Here is a 27,998-nt window from a genome sequence, read left to right as displayed (position 1 = left end):
CAGGGGCTCATACAGGCCAGCTCGGCACTGCACCCCTCTCAGAGCCGTCTCCCAAGGGAACACCCCGCTTTCCGGCAGAGGCCAGCGTGTCTTCCCAACAGGCAGGGCCTTAGGCACCCGGGGACCCCGCGGGCCCTGCACCACTGATTGCCCTTCTAGGAAACTGACCAGTCTGAGAACAGATGAGTCAGAAAAGGCTGTGGAGTTTTCATCCAAAGCCCACGGTGCAGGTATCCGCAGGCAAACGCAGAAACCGTGCAGAAAGTCAGAAAAGAGGGGATTAAAAAAGAAAGAAAAAAGAAAGAAAAGAAAAGCAAAACCCGTCTCCAGAAAGAACAGAGCCCCAGGGCTTGAAGGTCACTGCCAACAGGTTTAGCAGAAGCTGCCTGATTGTAGCAGATCATCTCCACTACCAGCCCAAGAAGTCAGTCCCGCTTCTGGAAGCCAGCAGACAGCTGGGCACGCAAACTCAGAAACAAGCCACCCCCCCCCCACCACCACCACCCCCCCCACCACCCCCGGCACTGCAATGTCCCACCCCCTGCCCCGCACAACTCCCAACCCACACCTTCGGCAGGTCCCCTGCTGAGGCAACCTGCTGGGTCCCGCAGGCTTCCCACTCCATCTGGGCCGGACCCCAAACCCATCCCGGATGCTGTGCCTTTTCGAGCCAACCCGATCCCCGTTCATCTGAATCAGCACAGTGATTTTTTAAAATTCCATTTCCAAGAGCAACAGTGTAGAACAGGGCAGAGAAACACACAGAGGACATTCCTAACCGAAGGCTGCCTTGTACTGTGTCTTCCCCCACCACCGCCAGAAAAGGAGAAATGATTCTACGTGCACACACACACACGCACACACACCTGTATACACGCATATGGGCAGGTTTTTCCCGATACTCAAAATTCTTTGCGAATTAGGTATGCCTGATTCCGCTGAACCCCTTTAAAAAACAAACAAAAAGAAAAAAAAAAAAAAAAAAAAAAACGGAAGAAAAGGAGCCAGAAACACCAGTTGTACTTCTGCTAGGGCTGCCTAGCTCTCAACATTTCAACTCTGAATTTTCGCACAGCCATCACCAAAAGCAGGCCAGAATCTGACCAAGCCCAAAAGACCACCAAAAGGGCAGACGTCTAGAATGTTGTAGATCCAGGAGAGCAGAATGTCAGAGATTATAAGCTGAATATCCTTCAGGCTTTTGTGTTTTTGGGTTCCTGTTAACTTCTGATCTTTACTCTTTACTTTTGTCAACAGTTACCTTAAAATTATTTTTTTAAAGTCAAAATGTTTCTACGCCTGCCCCTTAGCAAGGCAAAAGCCCTCTTGAGGAGGAAAGGGTGACATTTTAAAGGGGCGTCCAGAGGGTGGTAGAGGCAACTCTCCTGTGGTGACATTCTGAACTGACGCTGGACACACGCAGGGGTGCCAGAGTTTCATCAACAATGTTTGTTTCGGTCTCAACACCTCAGAAGAGACAGTTCCCAGATCCTTCATACCCCAGGCCGCAGCTGACTGTTCCACAGGATGCCAACATGCTGCAAACAGATTTTACCTGAAAGAAAAGGAAGAACCAGTCAGTGCCCTCAGCAGAACCCTGCATCGATTCTGATCCTAACAGCCTCCATCCTGTAGGCCACATTCGCCAACCACAGGACCTTTGAACATACTGTCTGGAAAGTAACTCCTCCTTTCCTTTCAGGTCCCAGGATCTCAGGATCTCAGGATCTCAGGTCCCCAGGCAGACTCCCTAGTACACAGCTTCAAAATTTTGGCCAACTTGTATCCTGCTTCCCACACCAGGGCAACCACTAAAAATGTGAAAATCATTCTTGGCCATACAAAAGCAGGCCGACAGCCAGATTTGACCCACGGACCAGAGTCTGCAGATCCCTGGTTTATGTCATCATCTGATTCACGTCTGGCTCTTGCTTAGTCTGGGAGCTCCTTGAAGGCAAAACCCTTGTCTGTGCTCACTCATCTTTAAATCCCCAGCACCAAGCACATGCTACCGGGCTACGTAGGGGGTACAAGGAACATTTGTGCAGTGAGTGCAAGAAAGTATGAAAACTAAATCCATTCAAGACATCATCCAAAGAGACTCAGGAAAGGAGAGAAAATCTGCGAGGTCAGAGACACCACTGCCCTCTCTTCATCTTTGATCACGGGCATCACAAAATCACACGTGCAAAAACAGTGGGGATTTAACAGAGTCATAAAATAATGAACTTCTTTTCAACATGTTACATGATCCCCAAATACAAATATTATCATTATTGGGCAACTACTTTCTAAAAGACACGAACATTCTATTTTTAGGAAATATACACCAAAGTATTTACTGGAAAGGGACATGATATATGTAGCTTACCCTCAAAGAGTTCAGAAAACAAAAACAAAAAAAAAAAAAAAAAAAAAAACAATCCGTAGGCACAAACACAGGGCCATCAGGCAAATGAGACAAAATGTTAAACCAGGAAAATCTGGGGGAAGAGTATACTATTTTTGTTTTTGCCACTTTTTTTAAAGTTTGAAATGACATCCAAATACAAATTCCTTTCAAGGAAAAAACCCAAATAGATAGGGGCGTCCTCCTACTGGCCGCTAGGGTGTCCTCCTCAAAAGACTAGAGGATGAGAAAGACAACCACCCCAGCTGTGTGTCCTGTGTGGGGTAGCTTTCCCATGTGTCCCTTCCCCCGGGCCGGGGAGGGGGGGGCTCACCGCTGCCGACTGACATCCACGGAGCCCGGGGAACTCCCCCCACTCTACAGATGCAGACTGCTAGACCTCAAGTGTTCAGACCTGGCCTGCCCTCCCCAACCCCCCACCGGTCCGGCTGCATCCACCGCAGGACATCACTGGTTCTCTCTCCTTGGGAGAGAGAGGACGGTGACTAGGGGACCTGGGGACAGGAAGCTTTCAAAGCTCTCAAAGACCAAACCAAAAATGGGCATGTTGACGTTGCTGATCTGGTGGCAACACCACTTGGCGATGCTACAGGAACACGTCCCAGGGTCCTCCGCCAGGACCCCAATGGCGCCCATCCCCCTGGGCAGCTGTGCTTCTACAGAACAAACACAAAGGGTGGCGTGGAACAGGGCGGACTCAGCGGACCCCCATGAATCCCCATGCTCTGCACAATTCCTCAGTTCCTCCAGAGAAGAGCTAAACCTGCAGGGCAGCTGCCAGAACAGGGAAAACAGAGCTTCCGCACAATCTGGGCTCGTGCAGTCGCCCCCAGGGGGCACCAGCTCCTTCCGCCTCTCTAGAGGAGGGGAGCCCCATGGCAAGTCTGCGCAGTGGGGCTGGCTTCAGACCCTGTGATGACACTACGACTCAGGAAGTTTCAGGGGACCACGGACATGGACCCTAGGTCTCCTTGTTTCCTCTTGCTGCCTCCCCAAGCTCATGCAGCTTTGGGGTTCTCCTCAGAAGGGCTCTGGGGGGTGGGCAGAGGCTCACAGACACAGCCCACTTGGTTCTCCCTCTAATCACTCAAACTCGCACAAGCCATCAACTCCCCCTACAACGCCCTCCCCCTCCCCGCTCCTTTACCGGCTTTTGGGGCGCTTCCTTTCAAACCAGTCATGGGCTTCACCTCCTTTGGGAAGAGCTTCCTGCCCAGGAGAGGCACCCCTCCTGGCTGTCCACAGCACCCCACTTTCCTCCCCTGCGGTTCTCAGGCTGCCGGGTAGGTGTCCGTGCTCCTGGCTGTCTCCCCGTCTCCGCACGAGCTCCGGGAGGCGGGTCAGGCTCAGCCTTCCGCCCTCGGTGAGAGCTGGCCACAGAGCGGAGCATGGGCAGCGATTTCTGAAAGGACTCTCGAGCCTCGTTCTCCCAACCCCACCCCACCCCCCCCAGAATAGCCAAACTGCTAAGGACACTCCTGTTGTCATGAAGATAAACCTAAAACTGTCTCCATGTTGAGCCTTCCCCGTCTCCCCCGCTGGAAGTTCCCTGAGAGGAGACGACACATTTAGGTGCCATGCTCCGTGCTTATTCCTTTCAAATCTCCAAATGTCCTGTCCAGCGACACTGAGTCATAACCATCGCAGAGAAGAAGAGGGTCGTGTCCCACCCTGTCGCGGCCCCATGCTTTGTCTGTCAGCACAAAGCCAGAGAAGCACCTGTCTCTGCGCCTGTCCAGCGCCCTGGCAGCTGACCTCTCCGTGCAGTGGTGAAGGACGGCTGGGGAAAAGGGCGCGCGGGCCCCAGGAATAAAGAACACAGAAGCCGAGGGAGGGAGGGAGGAAGCGAGGCCCCGTCTGGGAGTGCGTGTGAGACAGACAGACGTGAGGATCGCCACCGCCTGTGGCCTTCATCCCAGGACGCAGAACACAAAGGACGCACGGGATGACATGGCTAGCTTTTACAAAAGCGTTGCTATGATTATGTGTGCTGGGTTTTGTTTTTTGGGTTTTCTTTCCTTTTTGCCTGATTCTTCTGTAGCTCTATAAACTCTGTGTGTGTGTGTGTGTGTAGGTGGGAAACTGAGTAAGTCGCATTCACTCAGTGGTAAATTTTCATTCCCACGCAAATTCCCGTCTGTGTAGGTTCTCCCCTCATGGACATGAAACTCAGAGAGTTTTAAGGTGCACGATACCTTGCCAAGAATGGACCCTGCATGGCCCATACTTCTCAGCGAAATAAAAAGGTCTCACGACATGCCTATTTCATATGCCATTTCACACACACAAGCTCAGCACCCTGTAAGGAGGAGGGTGGGCAGAGCTTCATCTCCAGGGCTCCGGGGAGGAACCTGCTGCTGTTTCAGGGGCACGTGGGCTACTTGAGCATCTCCAGTGAGAGGGGCCCTGCAGGTCAAGAATTCCTTCCAGGCCTCAGAAGCTCATAATACCCATCACCTCCACAGCCGTCCATGGGTTGGTGCTTCATTCCTCACTCTAGAACCTTCGTTCCAGAAGACAAGGAAGCAAGGGACAGGCAGAAGGGCCGTCTGAGCCCAGCCTCTCAGAAGTCGCTGTGCCCAGTGCACTCAGCAGCCGCCACAGGGTGTCCCTGGGGACTCTGAGCCCCGGAGCCACATCTAGGACAAGCGTGTCAATCTGTTTCCTCACCTCCTGCTGCAAACAGCCACCCAACGCCCTTGTTCCAAAGACGAGAGGCCAGGCATCTCTCATGAGAGTCCCACAGGAAGCTCTACCCCGGAGAGGGTGGGAGGCAGGCATTTCTAGAATGCGTGACACAGGCCACACCCTGTCTGAACCTGAGAGTCAGAGGGACAGGGCCCGGACGCACGGTGGAGAGGAGCACCGTGGCTCCCGGGCTCCCAGCAGCCTACCTTCAGGCTGCAGGTGTGGCGGCCCCAGTACTGCCCACGGACGGACACGGGCCTCATGCTGGGGGAAACGCCTAGAGGGATCGCGGAAGTCTCCCGTAATAAAGTGGGTGTGCAAAGAGACCCAAGCACCAGCCACAGCCACACCCTGCGCCAGCCGAGCTCAAAGCACAAACACCCAGGACTCAAAAAGCTTTGTGAAATACGGAATTGTTCCGAGACCCCGGGGTTCCCTGTAATCTGCGAAGCCATCATTGCTTTTCTCTAATTAGCCTTTTTAAGGACAGAGCTAGAAATTCATTTCTATAGACTCTGTCGCCCTTCCCCCTCCCCAGCCCCCAGCACACCGGGCCCTAAAGCACAGAGGTCTTCTCTCACAGATTAGAGCACCTCAGCTGCATCAGAGCCCTAAAAAGGGGACTCTGCACAGACGCCTCGCCCTGCCCACCTTCCCCCCATCTCCTGCCTGGCTGATGCGTCCAGGCTCTAAGTCACAACGTGTTATCAAAGAAATGCCCCCGCGACAGTAGGAACCGAGCGAGTTACCGCCTCGCCTCGCTGCCCTGGCGCCCAAAACACAGCTTTCCTCTCTGCGTTCACTCAAAACGCAACCTAAGGTCCCAATTCAGCTGCATCGTTCCCCAGAGGGAACCCCGATATTTAGCTGAGCGACGTCTAAAGAGGAAAGACAAGTGCCCAGGAGCGGATTGTCAGGTGCGGACAAGGAAGTTCCTCAAAACACTAAACCGAACATAAAACGGGTCTTAAGACTCTCGTTCTTTCAAACTTCTTGACCTACAAAGTTCGTACTGCGTCGTTCAGGTGCAAAACTATTCCAAAACAGCATGTGTTACACAGTCCTACTTCTATTGAGAAAAAAAAAAGCAAGAAAGAAAAGAATATTCACAGATTTGTACTCATACACACTCTAGTGGTTGCCGTTAAGCAGTGAGATTACAGGCAATTTTATTTTTCCTTTCTCTTAGCTGTACTGTCCACAGCATATATTACACTTGTACTCAAGAGAGCTGTTGCTCCGTCTTCCTAAATAGTCCGTTGCCTTTGGGCCTGAGGACTGGAGCAATCTCGTATCTCGTGATCCGACTCCAAATTCATTCACATCCTGATAGCCTTTCAACCCACAATGGAAAAGTCCGCCAGGAGCTCCGTGAAGTTGGACAGGGAGGCCGGGGGCGCCCGGCGGTGAGGAGAGCCTGTGGCAGGCAGCCGAAAGGCTGATACCGGAAAAGTATGCTGAAAATAAGAGCTAAATACTCGATTTTCTAAAATACTCCATGGAAGACACTGGAAACACACCCAAAGGAAGCTTAAGGAAGGGAGGCAGAGCCCCCAGGCCCCGCTGCCTTCTCTGCACGGGGAGCAGCTCTCCTGCCTTCCCTCAGCCCTGGAAAGGGACACGTCGCCAAGTTCGTCTCCCACCACCCTTCCTGGTTCGCGAACAGTTCTCAGCTGTTGAGCCCACCGCTGTTTGCACTGCTGCTAAAACCTCTGGAGACATCAGCGTGCCTGAGGGGCCTAAGGTAATGCCTGTATGAAAAACTACCATGTGGGGTCCCTGGGTGGCTCAGCCGGTTAAGCATCTGTCTTCCGCTCGGGTCATGATCCTGGGGTCCTGAGATGGAGCCCCGTGTTGGGCTCCCTGCTCGGTGGGGCATCTGCTTCTCCCTCTGCCTCTGCCCCTGCTCATGCTCCCTCTCTCAAATGGATAAATAAAATCTTTACAATAAATAAACAAATAAATAAAAATAAAAACTACCGTGCATTGAGGGGCTCCGTGCTACTGCTGTGCGAGACAGAGGAGGAGCGCCCACTCACCTGGGGAACTCTGACAGGTGGTTCAATGTAATCATTTGCTTCTAGAAACAAAATCACTAGGTTGAAGAGATCACCGCCTCCCTGCCTTCACCACGGCATTACGGCTCGACCGTGGCCAAGACGTGGCAACCACCAAAGTGTCCGTCGGCAGATGAACAGAGCAAGAAAATGTGGTATACACACACAATGGAATATTATTGGGCATAAAACAGAAGGAAATCCTGACGTTTTCAACAATAGGGATGGACCCTGAGGCCATTACACTAAGTGAAATAAGCCGGACAGTGAGAGACTAAGTACCACATGACCTTACTCATGTGTGGAATCTCAAAAACAAAACAAAACAAAACTCACAGAAAAAGGTCAGATTGGTAGCCACCCAAGGCAGAGAGCTGGGGGTGGGAGACTTGGGTGAAGACGGCCCAAAGGTACAAACTTCCAGTTAAGAAATAAATTTGTACTGGAGACCGAATGATGGTGAGACAGCTTCCGCCGCCTTAAACAGTGTAGCTGAAAATGTCTACCAGAGTACCAGCGTCCATACAGCACAAACTGTCTGCCCAGGAAAGGCACCTGCTCCAGTGTCTGAAGAACTAAGACGAGCTGTGGAATTTTCTTAATCTGACGGTGGTTTCAATATGTACCTTCTTTCCAACAACACCAGACACTATGGTAACCCAGCAGTCTTCGGACCACAATACCACAATACCGCGTACCCCGAAAGCGTCCCTTCTCCACCTCACTCCAAAGTACAAGTCTAAAGATAGGACATCTGGACAGGCTGACTGTAGTATTTCTCTGGTACAGTCTTTTCCTGTCTCGCGAGGTCTGTGGGTTCAATCACTAAATACGGATGGGATTTTATTTAGTGTCTCGGAATCAAAACAGTACATTGACCCATGTAAGATTCTCGAGGGCTCCCCATGGTATAACCCTCCCCAGCCTGTAGGACGCAGCAGACACTTTTCATGGTGACTCAAAATGAGGACATAGTTTTCTTCACATTGTTTTATTTCTGTGCATTTGATGTGAGACATAAAATGGCTAAGCAATAAAACCAGCACAATCACTTTCTCGTGTGTGTGTTATGCCGTCATATGGATGAATATTACCGATTGTTCTGATTCTACTCCAAGGGGACTACCTACCTAACATGCAAATTATAGCTAATGGTTTGCTCAGCTATCTACAATAAGCAATCTATGTTTTAACACTTACGTGTTCTTAATAAGATTGAGGTGTGATTCATTAACAAACTCTAATAGTAATATGTGTATAAACATAATCACGCAGCCATTTTTTCAGACATGATGCTAAAACAGTATTTTTAGGTTAAAAATATACACATATAAATTTACACTTGCAGACGCAAGTGTAAAGTGTATACATATTGGGGGATATATCTAATATATCTGGGAATATAACAAAAATTTACAGAACATCTATGGAGGAAATTTTTGAAAGTACTGAAAGACATGTTTTTAAATAGCTAAATAAATGGAAAGTTGACCCACATTCATAGATTGGAAGGGTTCTCATAAAGGGGTTGATTCCCCTTAAGCTGATACACGGAGTCAAAACCCCAAACTTGGTTTTGTTGATTCTGACAACTGATTTATACAGACAGGCCAAGAATGGCCAGGGCTGTGCTGATAAAGAACTAGTCAGGAGAGGCGGGGGAGACTTGCCTTCTCAAGGATGGAGAAGCTTATGCGTCACCTTGACCGAGTCACAGCGTGCCCAGATATTTGGTCAAACGCTGCCCTGGGTGTGTCTGGGAAGGCGTTTCTGGGGGAAGGTGACAATTTTAGCAGGAGGCCGAGTGAAGCAGATTGCCCTCTCTGATGGGGGTGGGGTAGGAGGGAATTCACTCTCCTCACTGACTTTTCAAGCTGGGACGCTGGTCTTCTCCTACACCTGGACCAGGACGTACACCATTGACTCTCCTGGTTCTTAGACCATCAGACTTAGACCTTGAAAATAAATCTTTCTGTTGGTTCTGTTACTCTGGAGAACTCTGGCAGGGAGGGCTCGGGGTAGGGTCCAGCCCAGACCTGTGGTTCCCTTTTGCTGGTAATAACTGGAACTTTGGGCAAACAGCTTTCTCTTCTCTGGGGCTTTGAGTCCTCATCTCTAAACTACGCTCCCCACAGCCTTACAGTGATCCGAAGGACCCTCCAAAAGGATCCAAAAACCAGACTAAAGCCCTGAAGTCACGAAGGCCTTCTGAGTTTCCAACGGGGCCGCCTTCAGGTCACACCCCAGCCTCTCGAGCTCATAGGCAAATTCCACCCAAGGAGTGACCCCCACCCCACCCCATGCTCTCAGTCAGGAGTGTTGGTGAGGCTGAAAGAGAAATGTCCTTTTGTGTGCACCCTGTGCGGCGTCTGCGGCTGCTCGGACCCGCCCCCCCCCCGCCCCCCCGCCCCCCCGCCCCGGCAGTGCGGGACAATCCCGCTGTCTGACGTTCAGCCCTTCACGCAGACCACACTTCTCCTGCGCCCGCATCGGGGGAATGCGGGAGTAACCGCTGCTCCAGAGTCCTCTCTGTGCTGGCTTTCTGGGGGCCGTGCGTTCTCGGAAGGGATCCAAGCAGTTCCCTCCGTAAGCAGAACGTCCCGAAGTCAAGACACGCCACCAAAGAACAAGGACACATGGACGCCACACCTGGCCTCGCATTGTTTTCCAAGGTGAACTGCTCTGCCACCCCGACCCCCGAGAGCCCCGGAGGGAGCTGTGTCCCCACCCCATACCTGTATTTGATGTCGAATACTGTGGAATCCTCGTCCTCGTCGTCCTCCTCGTTCAGCGGGGCCATCTCCACGCGCTCAGCGGGAGTAGTGATGATGTCATACTTGCGGGTCTTCTTCAACCTCTTTCCCGACCTGGAAGAAGACAGGCATGTTGCTGAGAACGCTAGGACCCCCACAGGTAAGTCACGCTGCCACCTCCCGCCCGGCTCCCAGAAGCCCCGGCGAACATCCCCGCCCCGTCCCTTTCAGCCATGGGGCCTCTACGGACTCCTGACAACGCTAGCCCTCCAGGTCCTCAGCCACAAAAGGGGGAGAATCGTGCCTGCCCTGAGCACTGCAAAGCCCCGTCATCGAGATAAATAAGACCCCAGTGCAGTATTTTTTTTAAAGGGTAAAACTAATGCAAAGAACATTTGCGATAAGCAGAAGATCGAAACGCTCACGGAAGACAGGATCCAGTGCAGCATCTGCACGGGCGTGACACACCTGTCCCCTCGCCCCCTTGCTCCCTCACCCCCAACCTGCCCCCACTGTATCTGCGCATCACTGCTCCCAGCACAGGTGGCATCGAGAGCAGCACCCATGGGCCACCAACTTGGATTGGGGTGGGGCTCGGGCACCCTCAATCTGTGTGATCACAGGCAAGCCAGCGATCCCAAAGCCTCCACGTCCTCCTAAATACAACAGTCTAAGGACCGTATTTGTCCCTCCCAGGCAAGAGAGGATTAAATGAGACAAGTGTGTATAAGGAACCTACACACAGGAGGCTCTCAGCAGAAATTACTGTTAGTGATAATAATAAAGAGAAGTGCCACAGCCTCTCTCAGATGACAAGGACTTGTAAAAACAAGTCGATACTGTTTCCACCATGAGGATTTATGAGGACAGTGAGTTATAACGCTAAGCATCTACCTCCGGGATGGTAAAGGGTCACTGTGGGCCACAGGGAAAGTGCTAAGACAAGGCCTTCAGTCTCCAGCATTAGTCACACTGCACGAAGGATACAATATTCATCTGGGCCTGGCTGAAAGTTTATGACGCCGCTGGGAATAATACCATTATCGTGACTACCGACGCTCTTTGCATTTATTTCTCCACGATCTTGAACGTTTTCCCAGATGCCTCGTAGTCTATGCTGTCCCTCCTCCTTTTTGAGTAGAGCTGATACTATGAGAAACCAAGCCCCTCAACACCCCCCACAAAAAAATCATCAATGGGGCCCTGAAGGATCTTATGCTCCTGCAGACGGTAAGCTGCTCCCAGGTGGGGACCACGTCCGAGACACACACAGGATCTCTCGGTCCCCAGCGCACAGAAACTCTTCAGTCAGTTTGTACAATGATGAAAGGAGCGGCTCACTTTCAGGTTTCTCGTAATTTCTCTGCTACAGCAAATTGTTGTTGTCTTACCTAGTGTGCTCTACCAAAAGCATGAAAAGTGTCATTTACACGAGAAAATACATATATTTATCTGCATGTGTATCTGTATCTTCGGCACAAAGCACCTTCAGTAATCCATAACACCTGCTCCTCGGGGTTCTCTGGTAGAAAAGGACCGTCCCGTGACCTGAGGGCTTGAGGAAGCCCCATGTGGATGCTCAAAAAGACACCCCGAAATGGTTTCAGGCTAAGGAGTCGCTGGGCTGCTGGTAACTGTTTCTCAGGTATCGCGAAGCCTAGAAAATGCAAAATCTGATTTGAAAACCTTGTCATGCCCTTGGAACTTAAAACCCAGGTTAGTCATTGGCCCTGGAGTACAGCCCTGGAAGAAAGTTCTGGAGGCTCTGAATTTAGCTCTCCTTCATGGGAGTGGATCATTATTACCCATAAAATCACCTTCCTTCTTCCTCATTGTTTAGAGTATTGTCATGAGAAAATTAACCTGTTTAATTTAAAATAAGTCCCCTAAACAGTTACCCAAGGGAGAAGCTGGGAGACCCCGCCAGCCTCTAGAATGTCGTGCCTACTTGCTTTGATGCTAACCATTCCAACCACATGATCTCAGAAAAGAATTTTATACCCCAAGATTACATCAGAGGTATGACGGTCAATTGTATGTATGTAATAATATGTCAACTTGACTGGGCCACGGGGTGTCTAGACATTTTATCAACGTCATTTTTGGGTCTGTCTGTGAGGGTAATTCTGGATGAGACTAACATTCAAATTGGCAGACTAAGTAAAGCAGACTGCCCTCCTCGGTGTAGTGGGCCTCGTCCAATCAGCTGAAGTCCTGCCCAGAAAATAAAGACAGATCCTCCCACAAGGAGAGAATTCCTCCTGCCCGACTGCCTTTGAGCTGGGACGTTGTTCTTTGTTTCTTCCCTACCTTCAGACTTAAACCGAAACATTAGCTGTTCTTGGGTCTCAGGCCTGCCAGCCTTGGGATGGGAACTTATGCCATCGTAAGCTCTTGGGCCTCTTACTTTGCACATTCACCCGGCAGATCCTGGAACCTGTCAGCCTTCATCATCTTGTGAGCCAATTACTCAAAAAATATGCTTTAATCTATCGATTGTATTAAAGGGAAATGATTAATTTAATTAATGTAGTAATAACATAATTCATAGGTTATATATCGACATACATTCCGTGTGTGTGTGTGTGTGTGTGTGTGTGTGTGTGTGTCTCCATCTATCTTTCTATCTTCTTGGTCCTGTTTCACTAGAGAACCCTGACTAGTGGGAAAGGCCATTAGCAAGGTCTCCTACATGCTTTAAATGCCAGTTTTGACCTAATGAGCTGAAGAAATTACATTTCAAATGACCGACTCTCTGAGACACAAAAACTTCCAAACAGGAGCCATGTCCCTGTCCACTGTCGGACGTGTTAACAGGGAAACGGGGACCTGAGAAAAGGTAAAGAGACTCAGACTCCTCGGCAGGGCCTCCCCGGACGAGCACCCTCCCAGGCGGGCAGGAGGGTGGGCGATCACTGCCTGACATGGGACAAGGCGCCGTCCTCAGCAGAGAAGAAGGCGACCCCTCCTTCTGCAGCCGCGTACAGCTCGGCAGTGGGGGAACCTCTGAATAGCCCACGAGCCTTTCCTGCAGACGCGAACGGTCCTGGGGCTGGGGAACAGGGCCGCCCTGCCCCAGAGAACAGAAAATGGACATCTCTCTAGTCTAAATCACTTCACCCAGTCCTGCTCTCTCCTCTCTGCGTGTGGACACTCTAACCTGTCTTTTTAAATTAATACTAGTTCGTAATAGTTGAGCTCTTGCTGGTGCCAACAAAGCTATTTACACAGAGGACACGCAGCTTCTCCGTAGTTGAGAAGGCGAATCTACGGTTCTAGGAGCCCAGGTGTAGAGTCAGACCCGAGTTCATAACCCAGACATATGCAGGGCTGCAAGTGGGGTGAAGTGGGGCAGGGGACTGGGCAGGAGAGCAGCTCCCCAAAACTGTGGGGCACAGAGCTTCCGTCTAAAGAAGGAGATTCAGGAATGAAAGAAGCCTGGCCCCCAGCATGGCCCCTGACATGGTTTCTCCTTCCCGGAACAAGGTCCCTTTAAAGCAGGTGGCCTCAACGAAGGGACAGCAAATGGGGGTTTTAAGTAAAAGTTTGCATTGTGCTTCAGGGGAACAGGCAAGACCAGAGAAGTTCTGAAAGACAAAGGATCCTTCCACGGGAGCCAAAACACACATTTCTAACAGGACAGAGGAGACGTTCAAGATTCTTGTACTCTGAAATGTAATCCTAAAGCCAGAGGATTTGTTTACTCAAAGGCCCTTTCAGCAGCTGGTCAGAAGCGGGTTTCCCAATGAGCTCCGCCCGCCCGTGCAAACACAAGGGACAGGAGCAGAGCTATGGAGCTAAGCAGGCCAGCTTTGCGGGGGGGGGGGGGGGGGGTGAGTGGAAGGGAGGGGCAGGAGCCTTCCGCCCTACGCCTCCCCCACCAAGAGGAACACAACCAAACAAACCCTTAAGGGTCGGGGGGTGCAGCGCTCAGATCCACAAACTGAGGTGGCGTCCAGACGTCCAGACATGGGGTTTGGACCTCAGCTCTGCAATTCCTTCATTACGTGCCTCTAGGCATATCCATTTCTACCACTTGCCTGGTGCAGTTGGGGTGCCAGTGACGGATCCCCAGGGTGCCTCCCTGCCCCAACCACCCCATGGGGCCACAGCTTTCCCATTTCCCCAATGAGCCTTCCTAGGATACCCAAGTCAGGTGTCCCCCTTTCTTCTCCTGCGGTCTCCGTTCATGGGCACTGCCCCCACCATGGGGCACCATCTACATGTGACTCTCAAAGCCGTGTGGCCCTCTTACATCATCGCTCCACTGGGGTGACGGTGATGGCAGCCACCACGATGGGAACGCTCAGTGCCAGGCATCACACCCATGGTCTTACTGGAGCCTCCAGCCAGCAAGGCGTCACGGAGTCAAAGAAACGAAAGCCAGAAGCACTGAGTGACCTGACCCGCAAATCTAGGTCCTGCACATTCCAGAACCTCCAACAAGAGAGCAGGAGACTCGGCTGGGACACCCGGTGTCCCCACACCCGCAGAGTGGGCACTCTCAGGCAGCTAGAAGTCCAACTGCGACGGCTCCTGGTGGCCAGCTGTCTCCTGCCACCACCAAAAGCAACCAACGGAAGACTGTGTCAACGAAAAGAAGGCACGCCCTGCTTCTGACAAGAAAGCTTCAACCTCCATACGGATGTCAAGGCTCCCAAATGAATCTACCAGTTTAATTAAATCCAATAAAATACTGGCAGATTTTGTGGGGGGGAAGCTAGACAAGCTGATCCCAAAGCTCAGAGAAGGAAAAATTTTTTAAAGGGTAAAAAGAAGAGCCAGGAAAATTCTGGAAAAGAGGAGTAGGAAGGGAAATGGATCCCAACTGAGTGTTTACCCAAGCCTGGGGGTCGGGAGGGAAATGGGGTTCTGCTGATGGGCTTCGAGTTTCTTTCTGAGGTGATGAAAACCTTCTAAAATTGACTGGGGAGGGGGTCCCCGAGTGGCTCAGTCAGTCAAGCAGCTACCTTCAGCTCAGGTCAGGATCCCGGGGTCCTGGGATCGAGTTCCGGGTTGGGTTCCTTGCTCAGTGAGGAACCTGCTTCTCCCTTTGCATGCTGCTCCCCCTGCTTGTGTGCTCTCTCCCTCTGTCAAATAAGTAAAAATCTTTTTTAAAAAAATTTCTAAATAATAAAATAAAATAAAATGGAATGAAATGATTGTGCACAACTCCACAAACACTAAAAACCATGAATCAGATACTTTAAATGGGTGAATTGTATGACATGGGAATTCTATCTTACAAAGTTGATATTAAAAAGAGGGAAAGCTGGGTGCCTGGATGACTCGGTGGGTTAGGGCCTCTGCCTTCGGCTCACGTCATGTCCCAGGGTCCTGGGATCGAGCCCCACATCGGGCTCTGCTTAGCGGGGAGCCTGCTTCCTCCTCCTCTCTCTGCCTGCCTCTCCACCTGCTTGTGATCTCTGTCAGATAGGTAAATAAAATCTTTAAAAAAAATAAAATAAAATAAAATAAAAATAGGGAAAGCTATGTATATATTTAAATGTGTATGTGCATATGTTACGTTCATTTCTGCACTGTTAAAATCTCTGCACAGAGTCACAGGAAGCCGACAGCACCCAGAAAAGGAGGCGCGGTGGCCAGGGGGACAAGAGGCAATATTATTCTCAGCATACCCTTTGGTTCCTCAGGAATTCCGAACCATGTGAATATACAACCTATTTTTAAAACGAACAAACAAGGAAGTAAGATTCAAAGTCAGTAATTAAGATAACATTTTTAAATGCAGCAGGCGCGTGTCAGGCCGGCTCTTTCCTGGAGCTGGCCCAGGGGCCCCTCTGCCCGGCCCGGAGCCAGCCCTGTCACCCCCGCAGGCATCCGGTGTCTTTGGGAAGCAGCCGGACTTTCTCCCCAGCTGAGCTGATTTCATTTTTAATCCCTTTAAAGTAGTTCCTTAGGGGGCGCCTGGGTGGCTCATCGGTGAAGCATCTGCCTTCGGCTCAGGTCATGATCCTGGGGTCCTGGAATCAAGCCGTGCGTCCGGCTCCCTGCTCTGTGGGGAGTCTGCGTCTCCCACTCCCTCTGCTTATGCGCTCCTGCTCTCTGTCTCTGTCAAATAGTCTTTAAAAAATAAATAAAAATTTAAAATATGTGTCTATTTGTAAAAAAGTAAAATAATAAAAAAATAAAGTAGTTCCATAGCTCAAGGACCCGCATGCTGCCAAAATCACACTACTTGGCTTTTTTGGGGTTTTTGTTGTTGTTGTTGTTGTTTTCATTTTAATTATTTATCATCACCTTTGACATTTAGAAAAATTCATAAAGCAAATGACCAAATCAAGCAGCTGCCAGCAGGTGGCTGAGACACCTGGCAGCCTCAATGCCTGGTGGGGCTTCTGCTCTGGGGTCAGAGGCCCTTCCCACTCTGACCTTGAACCTGCTGCACCTGCGTTCTCAGAGCATAAAACGTAAGTGAGCCTTCCCTAGAAAACTAAGTAAACTTGGAGAAAGAAGGAAGTCAATCTCAAAACCCACCTCCCGGTGTTTCTGCAGGGGAGCAGGAACGGGAGAGGCAGGGACGACGGGGCGGACTCTGGAGAATGGGCAACGACTTGGACTTAAGCCCGAGCTCGAGCAGCGAGGCCACCACTGCCTCCCACCAGGACAGCCTTCCTTCCTGCCCTGCCTCGGGTCCTGCTGCAGGCTCCACCCAACACCTTCCTTTCACAGCAGTTCAAACAAGCCCCCGAAAGAGGGAAACAACCTTATGAACCTGACCTCGCGCTGCTCCCAACGGGTTCCTGGAGACACAGCTTTTCCTCCCGTGCAGCGTGAGCTTCAAGGTCTCCAGGGACCCCACTCCAACGCAGCTCCCGTCCAGCCCTCCTGAGCACAGCGAGAGCCTTCCAGAAGCACCGGAAGCCCCTCCACACCTCACCCCTGTCCTCGTGCCACACCCTCCCCACCATGTGGGGCTCCTCTGTCATCCCAGCACCCAGCTCCCGGTCAAGCACCGTGACTCAAGGCACCAGGTATTAAACTCCAATGCCCCCGAGCCCCCGGCCCAGGCAGTGGGAACCAGCGAAGCAGGTCTGGGAGGACAGAAACATAAGAACAAACAGGATGGCAGATGGTGAGCAATGCTCTGTCTCCCAGCCAGAGACATGAGGACCGGTGCTCGCCGCCCCGCCCGAGGCAGATGCCGGCCCGTGGGTCTCCAGATAGCCCCATCCCTCCAGAAAAGCAGACCTACATTTTCGATGCGGAGACTTCCGATTTTCAAGTGTTCTCGACCCTCTCCGTTGTTAAAACCACTGAGCACATCCGAGCAACACAAAACAAAACACACATCCAGGGACAACCAGTTTGCAAACCCCTAACCATCTCCTGGCCATGGCCATGAATGTGATGCTTAGCCTGAGGGACAGCAAATGACCCAACCAAAACTCAGGAGCCCAGACGGACGGAGTGATGGACATGTTCCACCAGTACACTTCCTCACACCTGCTCGCCAGCAGCTCATCTGATGGAGGGTACTGGTCACTACTGGACAACCTGGCTGCGTCCCCCCCTTCTTGGGCACTCCCTCCGTGGGGTTAAGAGAGTGCCATCATCTCTGACCAAGCCCAGTGCCCGCATCCAGCACACAACGGGCACACCGTACCCTGGGGGCGCTCACTTCATCTGAACACGCATAACCCCCGGGAGCTCAGTTATAAGCCTTAGGGCTCCGGTGCATGCTGCAGCTTCTGGCCTGCACCTTCTCCCCACACTTGTTTCTCTCCCCCTCTGTCAATCCCTGAGGGTCAGATCTGACTTTCACTCTTCCGAGACAACATAAGCACACCCCGGCTTTAACCTGTCGGAGGAGTGGCATGCAGTATGGCAACGGCAAATACACCAAGACCCGTTCCTCCAGCTCCAGAGCTGTGTTTGCCAAGGGCTGGGTCCTCCTCATTTTCCTATGATGCGCCGGGTGAGGCAAGCGGGGCATAAGGCAAGGGAGGCGGCCTCCAGGGGCTGCTCCTTTGGTTCAAGGGCAGGGGCAAGATGACCAAGATGGACCCAGCAGACCCAACTACAGCTCGGAACCTCTGAGGTCACCGTGCCTTAGGACACATGTCATGAATAGCCTTTTCGGCATCCACCTGTCCCTGCCACATGGTAGAGGAGGCCTGGGAATGTCACTGCTCACTGCCAACATCCCCAACTCAGGGACAGTCACTTCCCACAGAGGCTCCCAACCTCTCCACCCCAATGTCCAGATGTGTGGCTGGAGTTTCTGTGAGCAAGTTTCACTGGACACCACCTTCTTCCTCCCATTCTCCCCTGGCTGACCGCTCCCGTCTCTCTGCCGCCCTTCTCCAGGCCCTTCAGTGCCCCCAGCTCTCTCCTCCTCTTCATCCACTCAGGCCTCCAGGCCTCCCTACCAGTCCTTCCAGCACCTTCCACAGGTCTCCACAACCATCCTGAGTCCCCACGATAACCCCATCATGACTCACCCACTCACTCAGCAAACACTATTAAGCCCCAAGCAGGGCCGGCGGTCCTAAGCAGCACTGTGATTCCCTCCTCCACTCCTCTGACCCATCACAACCCCCCGTGTCCTCCAGCTAGACCCGTGTCTTCCGAAATCCGCCTGCAACAACGGAAGGAAGACTCCAGCCTTTCCCTGGCTGCACGTGCCTTGATTTACTCATCTGTAAAGTGGGGACTCCGGCAGCACACCGATCATAGGAATGAGGAAACACACAGAAAACGTTTAGTACAGCGCATGGCGCACAATAAGGGCTTAATTAGTATCAGTGGCTGCTGTTATCATCATCACGATTTCCAAGCGATCCCTTGCTCCAACCCTCCCCACGGCAAACCCTGCTCGGCCATTTGGTCCTCCCCATTTTCCTTGCCAGACTGTTCTGTCCCCCACCAAAGCCCCCGGGCCATCCTTTTGCAATTTACGCTTTTGTGTGCAAGTGTTCCTTTTGATCCATCATTCCCCAGCTGAGTCTTTCTTCTCTACCCAGGAGAGTCATCCAAGGGCACTATCCCATCTCCCAGACTGATCAGGCTCTGGTGTCTTCCCCACAGCACAGTTTCCCCTAGGCTCACAGTGGGTCTCAGAATATACACTGGGAAGAAAGCTTGATCCTGTCAACCATGTTTTCTCATGGGTCCTTGACCTCTGCTGGGGAGACCCAGCCGGAACAGACCAAAACCCAGACCACTGCTACTTGGAGGCCCAGAAAGGTCCGAGCTGAGCATCAGAACACCTGTGCTTGGGGCACCTGGGTGGCTCAGTCATGATTCCAGGGTCCTGGGATTGAGCCTCACGTGGGTCTCCCTGATGGCAAGGGGCCTGCTTCTCCCTCTCCCACTCCCCCTGCTTATGCTTCCTCTCTCGCTGTCTCTCTGTCAAATAATAAATAAATAAAAATCTTTTTTTTTTTTTTTTTGAAGACAACTGTGCTTAAGTTCTGCTTTTCCTACAAACTCACTGGATGACCTCAATAAACCCTCCCCTGTCCTGGGCCTCGGTTTCTTCATCTGTACAATGGGGTAGAGGGAGGGAGGTCCGGGGAGCTCTCCGTGCCATGGCCTCTCCTCTGCTCCAAACTTGCCAGAGAGCATTATTTCCTCCCCTCCTGCACCCTCTGGGAAAATAAATACCAAATCTGGGTTCCTGGCAGATCACCCTTAGATTAAGCACACATTTTTTTTTAAGTGAAACCATGACAACATGCGTCTAAATTCACAGTCCCAGAAATTCCCTCTGCAAAGAGAACCAAAGCATCAGCCATCAGACTAAAATACCAGCACAACCCCTGAAGCCTTCTATGCTTAAGTCTGGGAGCATGCTGTGTAGACACTAACACTGGGGACCCCCACCCCTTGTGTGCCAAGAAGGATCTGCATTTGTAAAGCCCCCAAAACCGAGGCATTTGCAGGCATGAGAGTTTACAGGTAAAGCCATCTAAGGCAGAGGGCTCAGGGTTCAATTAAAGAAGCATTTTTCTCCCTTCCCAATCTGATAGAAGAAATCAGTGGCAGGTGTGCTGGGTCCTCCCAGGCACGTTAATAAGTGCAGCCATGAGGCACCTCCTCCACTCGGTGTCCTGCGTGTCCAGGGAGGCTCACATAGGTTAAAAAGTCACCAATTACCTTTGAGAGCAGCCCAGAAGCAGATGCACCTGCCTGATTATTTTGGCCATATGGCTATATGCTCATTTACAGGCAGAAGCAAGGCCAAAGCGTTGGGTATAAATTACATCTGTTTTCAGAACCATATTTTGAAATACAGTAAGATGCTTAGCTGCTTAAAGGGGAACCAGGGGCTCAGTTGACTCCATGTCATCCTAAACACCCCCACAGGTGGCGTATATGGCAATTAGTGCTGGACACTGAAGGCCCAGAAAGGCTCAGTAAACTGCTCACTTAGGACGACCAACAGCCTTGCAGCCCAGGCTCCCAGGAGGCACCAGCACTCCTGACGTCTCGGGCTCACTGTTCTGTGCTAAGGGGCTGTCCCTGTACTGTAGGGCGGGCCACAGCATCCTTGGGCTCTAAATTCTGGATGCCAACACCATCCCTCTCCGCAAGTCATGACAATCAAAAATGTCTCTGGGGGTGTCTGGGTGGCATCTGCCTTCCGCTCAGGTCATGATCCCAGGGTCCTGGGATCGAACCCCACATGGGGCTCCCTGCTCAGCGGGGAGCCTGCTTCTCCCTCTCCCTCTGCCCTTCCCCATCCCCACTTGTTCTCGCTCTCCCTCTCTAATAAGAATAAAATCTTTTTTAAAAAAATTATATATCCAGACACTTGCCAAATGACCCCAAGGGAGCAAAACTCCTCCCTGGAGGAGAACAACTTGAGGGAACTTATGTTTCCCATGTGCTGTGACTGTTTTTTTAACTTTATGGAAAACAGAATGAAACATAAATTCTACCCTCGTTAATAAAAAAAAAAAAAAATCTGCGTTTTTACTGTCTTAGATTTATTTAACACTCTTTCTTCAATGTCATATATAAAATTAAAGGCTGGGGGGGGGGGGTTGACCGTATCAAAGTAGCCAAAAGGTACAAACTTGCCCTTGTAAGACAAAGACATATGGGGAGTGTGTCATAAACATGAGGACCACAGCGAACACTGCTGGACGGTGTACCCAGGAGCTGTTTAAACCAGTAGATCCCAAAAGTTCTCATCATAAAGAAAAAAAAAATTTTTTTCCCTTTTTCTGTTGGGTATGTCTGTGAGGTGACAAGTTCGCTAAACTTATGGTGCTCATCATTTCACAACAAAGGTAAGTCGAACCATGAAGCTGTCTACCCTCCACATGCACTGTGCTCTATGCCTGCTTTAACTCAATGAAAGCGAAAAAGAAAAAAAAAGAAAGAAAAAAAAACAAAACAGAAAATCCACTAAAAAATTAAAAATTAGGATAAATATGTTTCACTTCCATACCTTTTCCCCCAATTCAAAACCTTGGTCAGACCATGAAAAAATGACCTGACACTAACAAGCTCCCCAGTCTCTCTCAAACTCATAAAATGGGACTTCCCTTGCTAACCTCGCTCTGCCTAAGGCTCTGGTTTATTACAATAATATTCTCCTACTAACGAGCAATAACTAAAAACCACATCAGAACGGTAAGTCTCCCCCAATCCCGAAAGTATCAAGCTTTTATGTTTTCTCTTAAGTAACATTTGTTCTTATTATAAATGTAAACACACAGACTATGGGAAATTTGGGGAATCCAGGATAAGCAGGAAAGTATGTGTTCCTCTGCCAAGAGCTGGCTTAGGAAGGTGACTGAGCTGCTGGGGTCCCAATGTCCTCAAGTCACCGGGGTGTGCACCTCTGCCGTGGATGCAAGTGTGACGGCTGCGCAGTGTCAGACCACCTAGAGCTCATCTTCCTCCCCATGCCTCAGGAAGCACCAACCCTCCTTCCACATAAGAGGACTGTACAAGCTTTTGAAATAAGAAGTGGCTGAGAAAGCAGCCAGCAGAGACCTGAGAAATGTGGCCTCCGCAGTGGAGAATCCAAGGTGGAAGGAGTGTCATGGTGGAGGGGATGGGTTCCCTGCCTGGTCTCCACCCTGTTCAGAGGACCCTGGAGAGTGAGGTCACTCTCCCAGATCCCGAAGAGCAAGGTGAAACCTCAGAGTCTCTGATGCCACACAACCCACCAGATAGTTCTGAACATCAAAAAATTGGAGGAGTCGCAGTTTTCTGCTTCCTAAACACAGCGTCCTTGTCGATTCCCTTCCAGCTTTCAGAAACATACCAGGTAACAGACCCGGGGGAACAGCCCCACTGTTAGCTGTGCGGGAACGCGCCCAGAATCGCATGCGCGCCCGCGCACATGCACACGCACGAACACGTGCACGCGCGCACAAGCGCATGCGCACCTGGACGGTGCCGGCGCACAAGCCGCCTTTCCCTCCTCCCAAATTTGTCTCCGGTCCCAAAACAGTGTTCCTTAATGATTCAGATACATGAAAAAGGTATCATTGATTCTGCAGATGGAGGGATCTACTTGATTAGTAAGTATTGGGTGGGGGAATGCTCCATCTCAGCAGAAACTGGGAAAATGCCCCCCCCCAAAAAAAAAAAAAAAAAAAAAAACAATGAGTGACCAAGTTACACCAATCTGCCCGAAACAGTGAGAAAGTCAGGTGGTACTAAGGATCCCCCATCTGTGAGGGGGGGATCCTCAGGCACTACAAGCGGGAGGATGAACTGGTACAAACTCAAGAAAATCAAGTATGAGTCGCTCTGGGATCCAAAATTCCCATTTGTAGATGTATGCCCCAGACTCTCAGGCAGGTCCTTAGGAAGACAGAGCCAAAGACACAGCCAGGGGCTGACTGTACAGACAGGGAGAGCAGTCGTGTCCACTGTCAAGAAATTCAGATCATGTAAAAACATCATCTGAAAAATAACCACCCTCACCCACAAACAGGCACACAGCACACAGGCATGGCTTTCTTTGCATATTCGTTATATGTATAATTTGTTATTTAAATGAAATCATACCATGCATGCTGCTGTGTAACCCATTCCACTCAATAATATACAGTATTAGATCAATATCGTCATTGATCTAATTTTTTTTTTTTAAGCCGACTCCACGCTGAGCATGGAGCCCAGGGCAGGGCTTGAATTCCCAACCCTGAGATCAAGACCTGAGCTGGGATCAAGAGGCAGACATCCAACAGACTGAGCCACCCAGGCGCCCCCAGCGTCATCATTTTAACAGTTAAACAGTATTCCATACTTCCCATAAATTATTAACCAAGACCCAATTGTTGGATACTTAGGTTATTTAAATATTTTCACTACCAAACAGAACTGCTCTGAACTTTGCTGCCCACGCACCTTTGCTTCCTCTTCTAATTAATAAAACTGGAAGAAGGAAGATATATCCCAGTGAAAAATGTGTGTACCTTGGGGATGGAATTGCTTCATTAAAGGTACGCATATTTTTCACAACTGCATGTATTCATTGTTTTTAGTTTTCAATTAGCAATGATCACCCTTGGATAACCCTCATTGGCTACGATGCTGCCACTGCACAAAGTTTCCATGTTTTTAGTGTTTTGTGTGTGTGTGTGTTTTTAGTTTTAACAGTTTCCTTGGATCCATACTTTTTCTGTTGTCTGGCGAGGTGGCTCTAGGGAAAATAGACAATTGGGCTAGGGTTGCTGCTTTATAAGCAGTAACCTAAGTTCTTTCTCCCTGGTCTTTGTTGCTAAGGGTCACCACGGAGGGTCACCATCCAAATGAATTCCTACTTCGCAGGCTTCCGGCAACAACCGTGTATCGAGTCACAGAGGGCTTTCTGAGGAATATCAGTAGCATAAAATACTTAGGCATTCCATACTCCTTTGTTAAAAAATATCTTCATTAGATGCCAGCATGGGCTTGGAGGCTAACCGGTGCTAGAGAGTCACACATGACCAAGGTCCAGCTCTGCTCTTGGGAGCCCCCTGGGCTGAAAAGCAGAGGGACACATTCAGTGACTGTCTCCTGTCTCGAGCCCATGCAGGAACTTGAAAGTCCCAGTGTGCTCTGGGAGCCCTGGAGGGCCCACGCTGGGGAGGCTTCTCAGAGGGAGCAGAGAGCAAGGAGGCAGCTGTGGGGTCATGATGGCAGAGGGGACTCCAGGCAGAGGGTCAGACTGGGGCAGAGCATGCAGGTCCCAGGCCCCCAGGACCTGGAGAACCCCCGGGACCCCAGCGAGGAGGGAGCAATAGGCAGAAGCTGACACACGGGTTCAAGAGGGGGGCTGGGCCCCTTTAGGAAGAGCCAGCATCATCCGCACACTGATGAGCTTGTGCATGGGGACACAGGTGGGCAGAGGAAGGACAAGACCAGAGACAGAGGATGGACAGGGGCAGGGACGAGACTGGCAGCAGGAACAGCAGTGGACATGAAGGACATTGCTAAGACTTAGTAGAGAGTCAGCCGAACAGAAGCTCCGGCAGGTGAGGGGGCCTTCCATGGGGGAGGGACGTGGGCACAGGGTGGAATGGCCAGGACTCAGTGACTACACAGAAGCAGGACACCCAGCCAGAGCAGCAGGTGGTTGGGAGGCCTGATGGGCTGAGCCTGCTGAGGACTGTGGAGGAGGGAAAGGCCACGGTACAGACCACCAGCAAGATGGGCCACCCGCCCGCCTCAGCCACGGATTTACAGCATGTTCGAGAATCTGGTGGGTAACTCACTCTGCTCCCTGGAATGTAACTTTCTCCTCTGCAAAGGAGCCCATGGGGACTGCGTACCATCAAGCCCTTCCCAGCTATCAAATGCTTTAAGTTCCCGTCTGCCTCAGAGACCAGGGTGGCCACAGCCCACCTGCAAACTCACCCCAGCGAGAACACCGGCCCTGGAAGAAGCAGCAGATCACACACATGACCAGCTTCTATGAAACCAGAACCTTCTTCCGACACTGCGCAAACCCTCCAACGAGGCCTGAGTATCCGCTCTCCTCCCGCCCCAACACGCAGCTCACATCTGGCCCCATGCTGCTTGCTTTTCTTCCCCACCCCTGGGTAATAAGGAGCAGACCAGCAAAATAGTTCAAATGCCTTCTTAAAAAGTACACTGCCTTGTAGGCTTAGAGGCCTATTTTGAGCAAAATGTTTCAAACCTCCATGCTCAGAGCTGCTCTAGGCATCAAGGCTCACTCCAGCTGAACATCGGGAAGTCAGTAAAGGACGAAGGTGCCTCCACTGAATGCCAGGCCGGCGGGGGACATTGAGACCCTAGGAGGGACTGAACATTCCTGCTGCCAGGCCTGTGCACTGAGTATAGGAGCTTGGCACTAAACCCAGCCACCCAACATGGCGTGAGAAGGGTTGTACAGAAGATGGGCAAGGCTAGGGCTGTGGTGGGCCAGAAAAGGAAGTGAGGGCCTCACTCGGATGTCCAGAAAACCACACAGAGGAGGAAGCCTGGGAGCTGGGCCTTGGGGCCGTCACAGCAGGTGTGCAGCAGAAACTGGCCCAGGGCTGGGAAAGCACAGACCAACACCATGGAGCATAAGGAAACAAGCAAGTGACAGAGAGGAGGCTCAGAATGGCTGGCTGATGGCCACCAAATGGGCTGGGGCCAGTTTGTAAGAGCCTTGAATGCCACACCCAGGTAAGAGCTACACAGGGAACCACTGAACTTTGGAAGCAGAGGAGTGAGGGCAGTGGAAAGGATGGTGGGGGCAGGAAGTCAATGCCCCAGTACATCAAGGGCATCAGCATGGTGAAGAACAATGTGGGCTGTGCCAGGGCAGAGGATGGGGGAGGTGGATGTGAAAACATGCCCCCCTCTACTCCATTTTCTCAGGATCTCTGGCATTTAATCCTACAGAGCCACAAGGAAACACCTTGACTCAGAGTCACACGGCAACAGCAAACCTCAACAGATAACTCCCGACCCTGCCTTTCCAGGTCCAGTTTCCGCTCCTGTGCTGAAAATGCTCCCCCAGGGAGAGCCAGACCCTGGCCCCAAACCTCCAACAGCTGATCAAACAGTAAAGCACACTGTGTACACTTGGAACGGGCCGGTGGGCAGTGAATAACGGACACACACACCCAGATTTCCCAGCGGCCTGCCTGAGCAACAGGACACATTTATTTGGTTCATTTCCTGCAAAAACGGGATTTTCCAGGCATTTGAGGGAAATGACCTCCTTGCATTCCAGGTAGCTTTTTCCATCTCTACTCCAGGGACCCACAACCCCCTTCCTCATTTCCCAGACACTTTCTCCCTGAACTTGAGCAGCCGATAAAAGCCTCTTCAGGAGGCTCTGTCAGCAGGAGCATAAGAGAGACATTTACATGCCCCAACAGAAAGTCCCTGAGACCACCAAGGTCGCCATGCACCCTAGAGTCCAGCTCCAATCCCCGGTGCAAAGCACACCTCCAGCACATGTCCTGGGCACATCCCTGAGCCCTAGACACTGCTTTTTTGGGTAGCACAATGAAGGAAAAGGGAAAAGGCAGGTGAGGCATTACGGATCCGGGGAAGCAAAGGAGGGAAGGATAACGGTGGGTAAGGTTAAAGGCAGACGGGACCTGGGTTCAAATTCTACCGCCACCAGAGTCTACTTGAACAAACCACGCTGCCTCTCTGGAGACTTTTCCCCCATCTGTGAAATGGGTCCAAAACTTAATTCCGTGTAAAAAACAAATGCGAAATTATCAGAATCCTTAGCGCTCCTTTTAGCGTTAAACATTCGCCAAGAGTTCAAAGGCAGCCAGTATCCATGACAGCCGCCGCTGAAGGAGGCGAGCATTTCTGAACCGTGTCCGGGGAGAAACCGGACAGAGCGCGCTCCTGCAGGGCAGGGCCCGCAGCATCTGTGCGCACAGGTGTGGCGGGCGCGCGGCGACAGCAGGCTGGCGGGGCAAGGACGGGGGCGGCCGGACCCACCTGAAGACGCGCAGCAGCAGGCAGGCGATGAGCAGCGCGGTGAAGGCGCACGCCACTATCACGGCCGCCTTCAGGGTGGGCAGGTCGCGGAGCAGGCTGGAGATGCGGGTCACCAGGGCGTCGCCGCTGCTGTTGGAGCCGCCGCCGCCCGCCGGCGCCCCGGACCCCGTCCGGGTGGCGTTCCCGGGCCCGGGGCCGGGCGACGGCCGCGGTCGGCGCTCGGGCTCGGGCGGCGGCGCCGGGGCGGACTCGGCGGTGCGGGCGCGAGCGGCGGGCGCGGCCAGGAGCGCGAGCAGCAGCAGCAGCGGCAGGAGCGGCGCGGGCGGCGGCGCGGCGCGCATCGTGCGGTCGGGCGGCCGGGGCCCCGCGGGGCGCGCGCGGCTGAGCCCGGGTCCCGCACCGGCGCCGAGGCCTGCACCCGGGGCTTCCGCGGCGGAGGCGGCTGCGCGGTGCTCGGCAGGAAGCTGCGGCGCCCGGAAGAGCCGCAGCCGCCGCCGCTGCCACCAACACGTTACACGGAGTCATTCGACGGGCCGCGGCCCCACGTGGGCGGGGCAGGCCACCGGGCCCGGGTGCGGGCAGTGCCCGGCTCCCCGGCTGCCCCAACCCCCCTCCCCTCACCGGGGCCTGGAATCCCTGCGTGGAAGCAGTCACGGTCAGGCTCACTATTGTGCAAGCTCTGTGCTTTGGGGTTGACGTTTTCTTTATTTCGTTTAATCCTAAAACCCCTTTAGGAGACAGGTACGTCTTCATTCTCTCTGAAACATTCTTTTTAGGACCCAGAGAGCCAGCCCACAGCAACCCAGATTATGACAGACTAAGAACCAAAGTCTATAGGACCTGGAGGTCATCCCCCACTTTACAGATAAGGAAACAAGCCTCCAGAGTAAAGAGTCTGCCTCGTGCCTGTGCATTGCATTCTATTTTAGCATCTCCCCAATTCCCCTCTTTCTCTCAAAGGAGCTCTTTATCTCATGAGGTCAATTTCCAGACATTTTGCACCTCTGCTTATGAACTGGATTGGGAAGTGCGTTTCTGCATTCATATCTTTGCCATAGAACGAGTCAATGGAGGGATTAATAAACTCCCTCCCAGGCTGAACTTGCAGACTCCAGAAGTAATTGACCTGCTGCCTCTGGTTTGTAAGCTAAATGATGCTTAAATGGAGAAACACAATTGTGGAGAGTTCCAGTGGGA

At 51.8% G+C, this 27,998-nt stretch overlaps 1 protein-coding gene across 1 annotated transcript; it reads right to left on the bottom strand.

Annotated features, from left to right (window-relative positions):
- Positions 1-1,017: 1,017 nt before the first annotated feature.
- Positions 1,018-27,292, bottom strand: FAM174B (family with sequence similarity 174 member B). Its single transcript, XM_082736719.1, has 3 exons — positions 26,802-27,292; positions 9,891-10,022; positions 1,018-1,555 (listed from the first exon to the last, which is right to left on the bottom strand). The coding sequence occupies exons 1-3, from the start codon at positions 27,140-27,142 to the stop codon at positions 1,552-1,554; spliced, it is 477 nt and encodes a 158-aa protein (XP_082592845.1). The 5' UTR covers positions 27,143-27,292; the 3' UTR covers positions 1,018-1,551.
- Between the last annotated feature and the right edge of the window lie 706 nt (positions 27,293-27,998).

The sequence above is a fragment of the Mustela nivalis genome, assembly GCF_964662115.1.
Source record: "Mustela nivalis genome assembly, chromosome: 6".
In the NCBI taxonomy this organism is placed as follows: domain Eukaryota; kingdom Metazoa; phylum Chordata; class Mammalia; order Carnivora; family Mustelidae; genus Mustela; species Mustela nivalis.
Note: the sequence above shows the minus strand (reverse complement) of the source record. Positions and strands in the feature narration are given on the sequence as shown.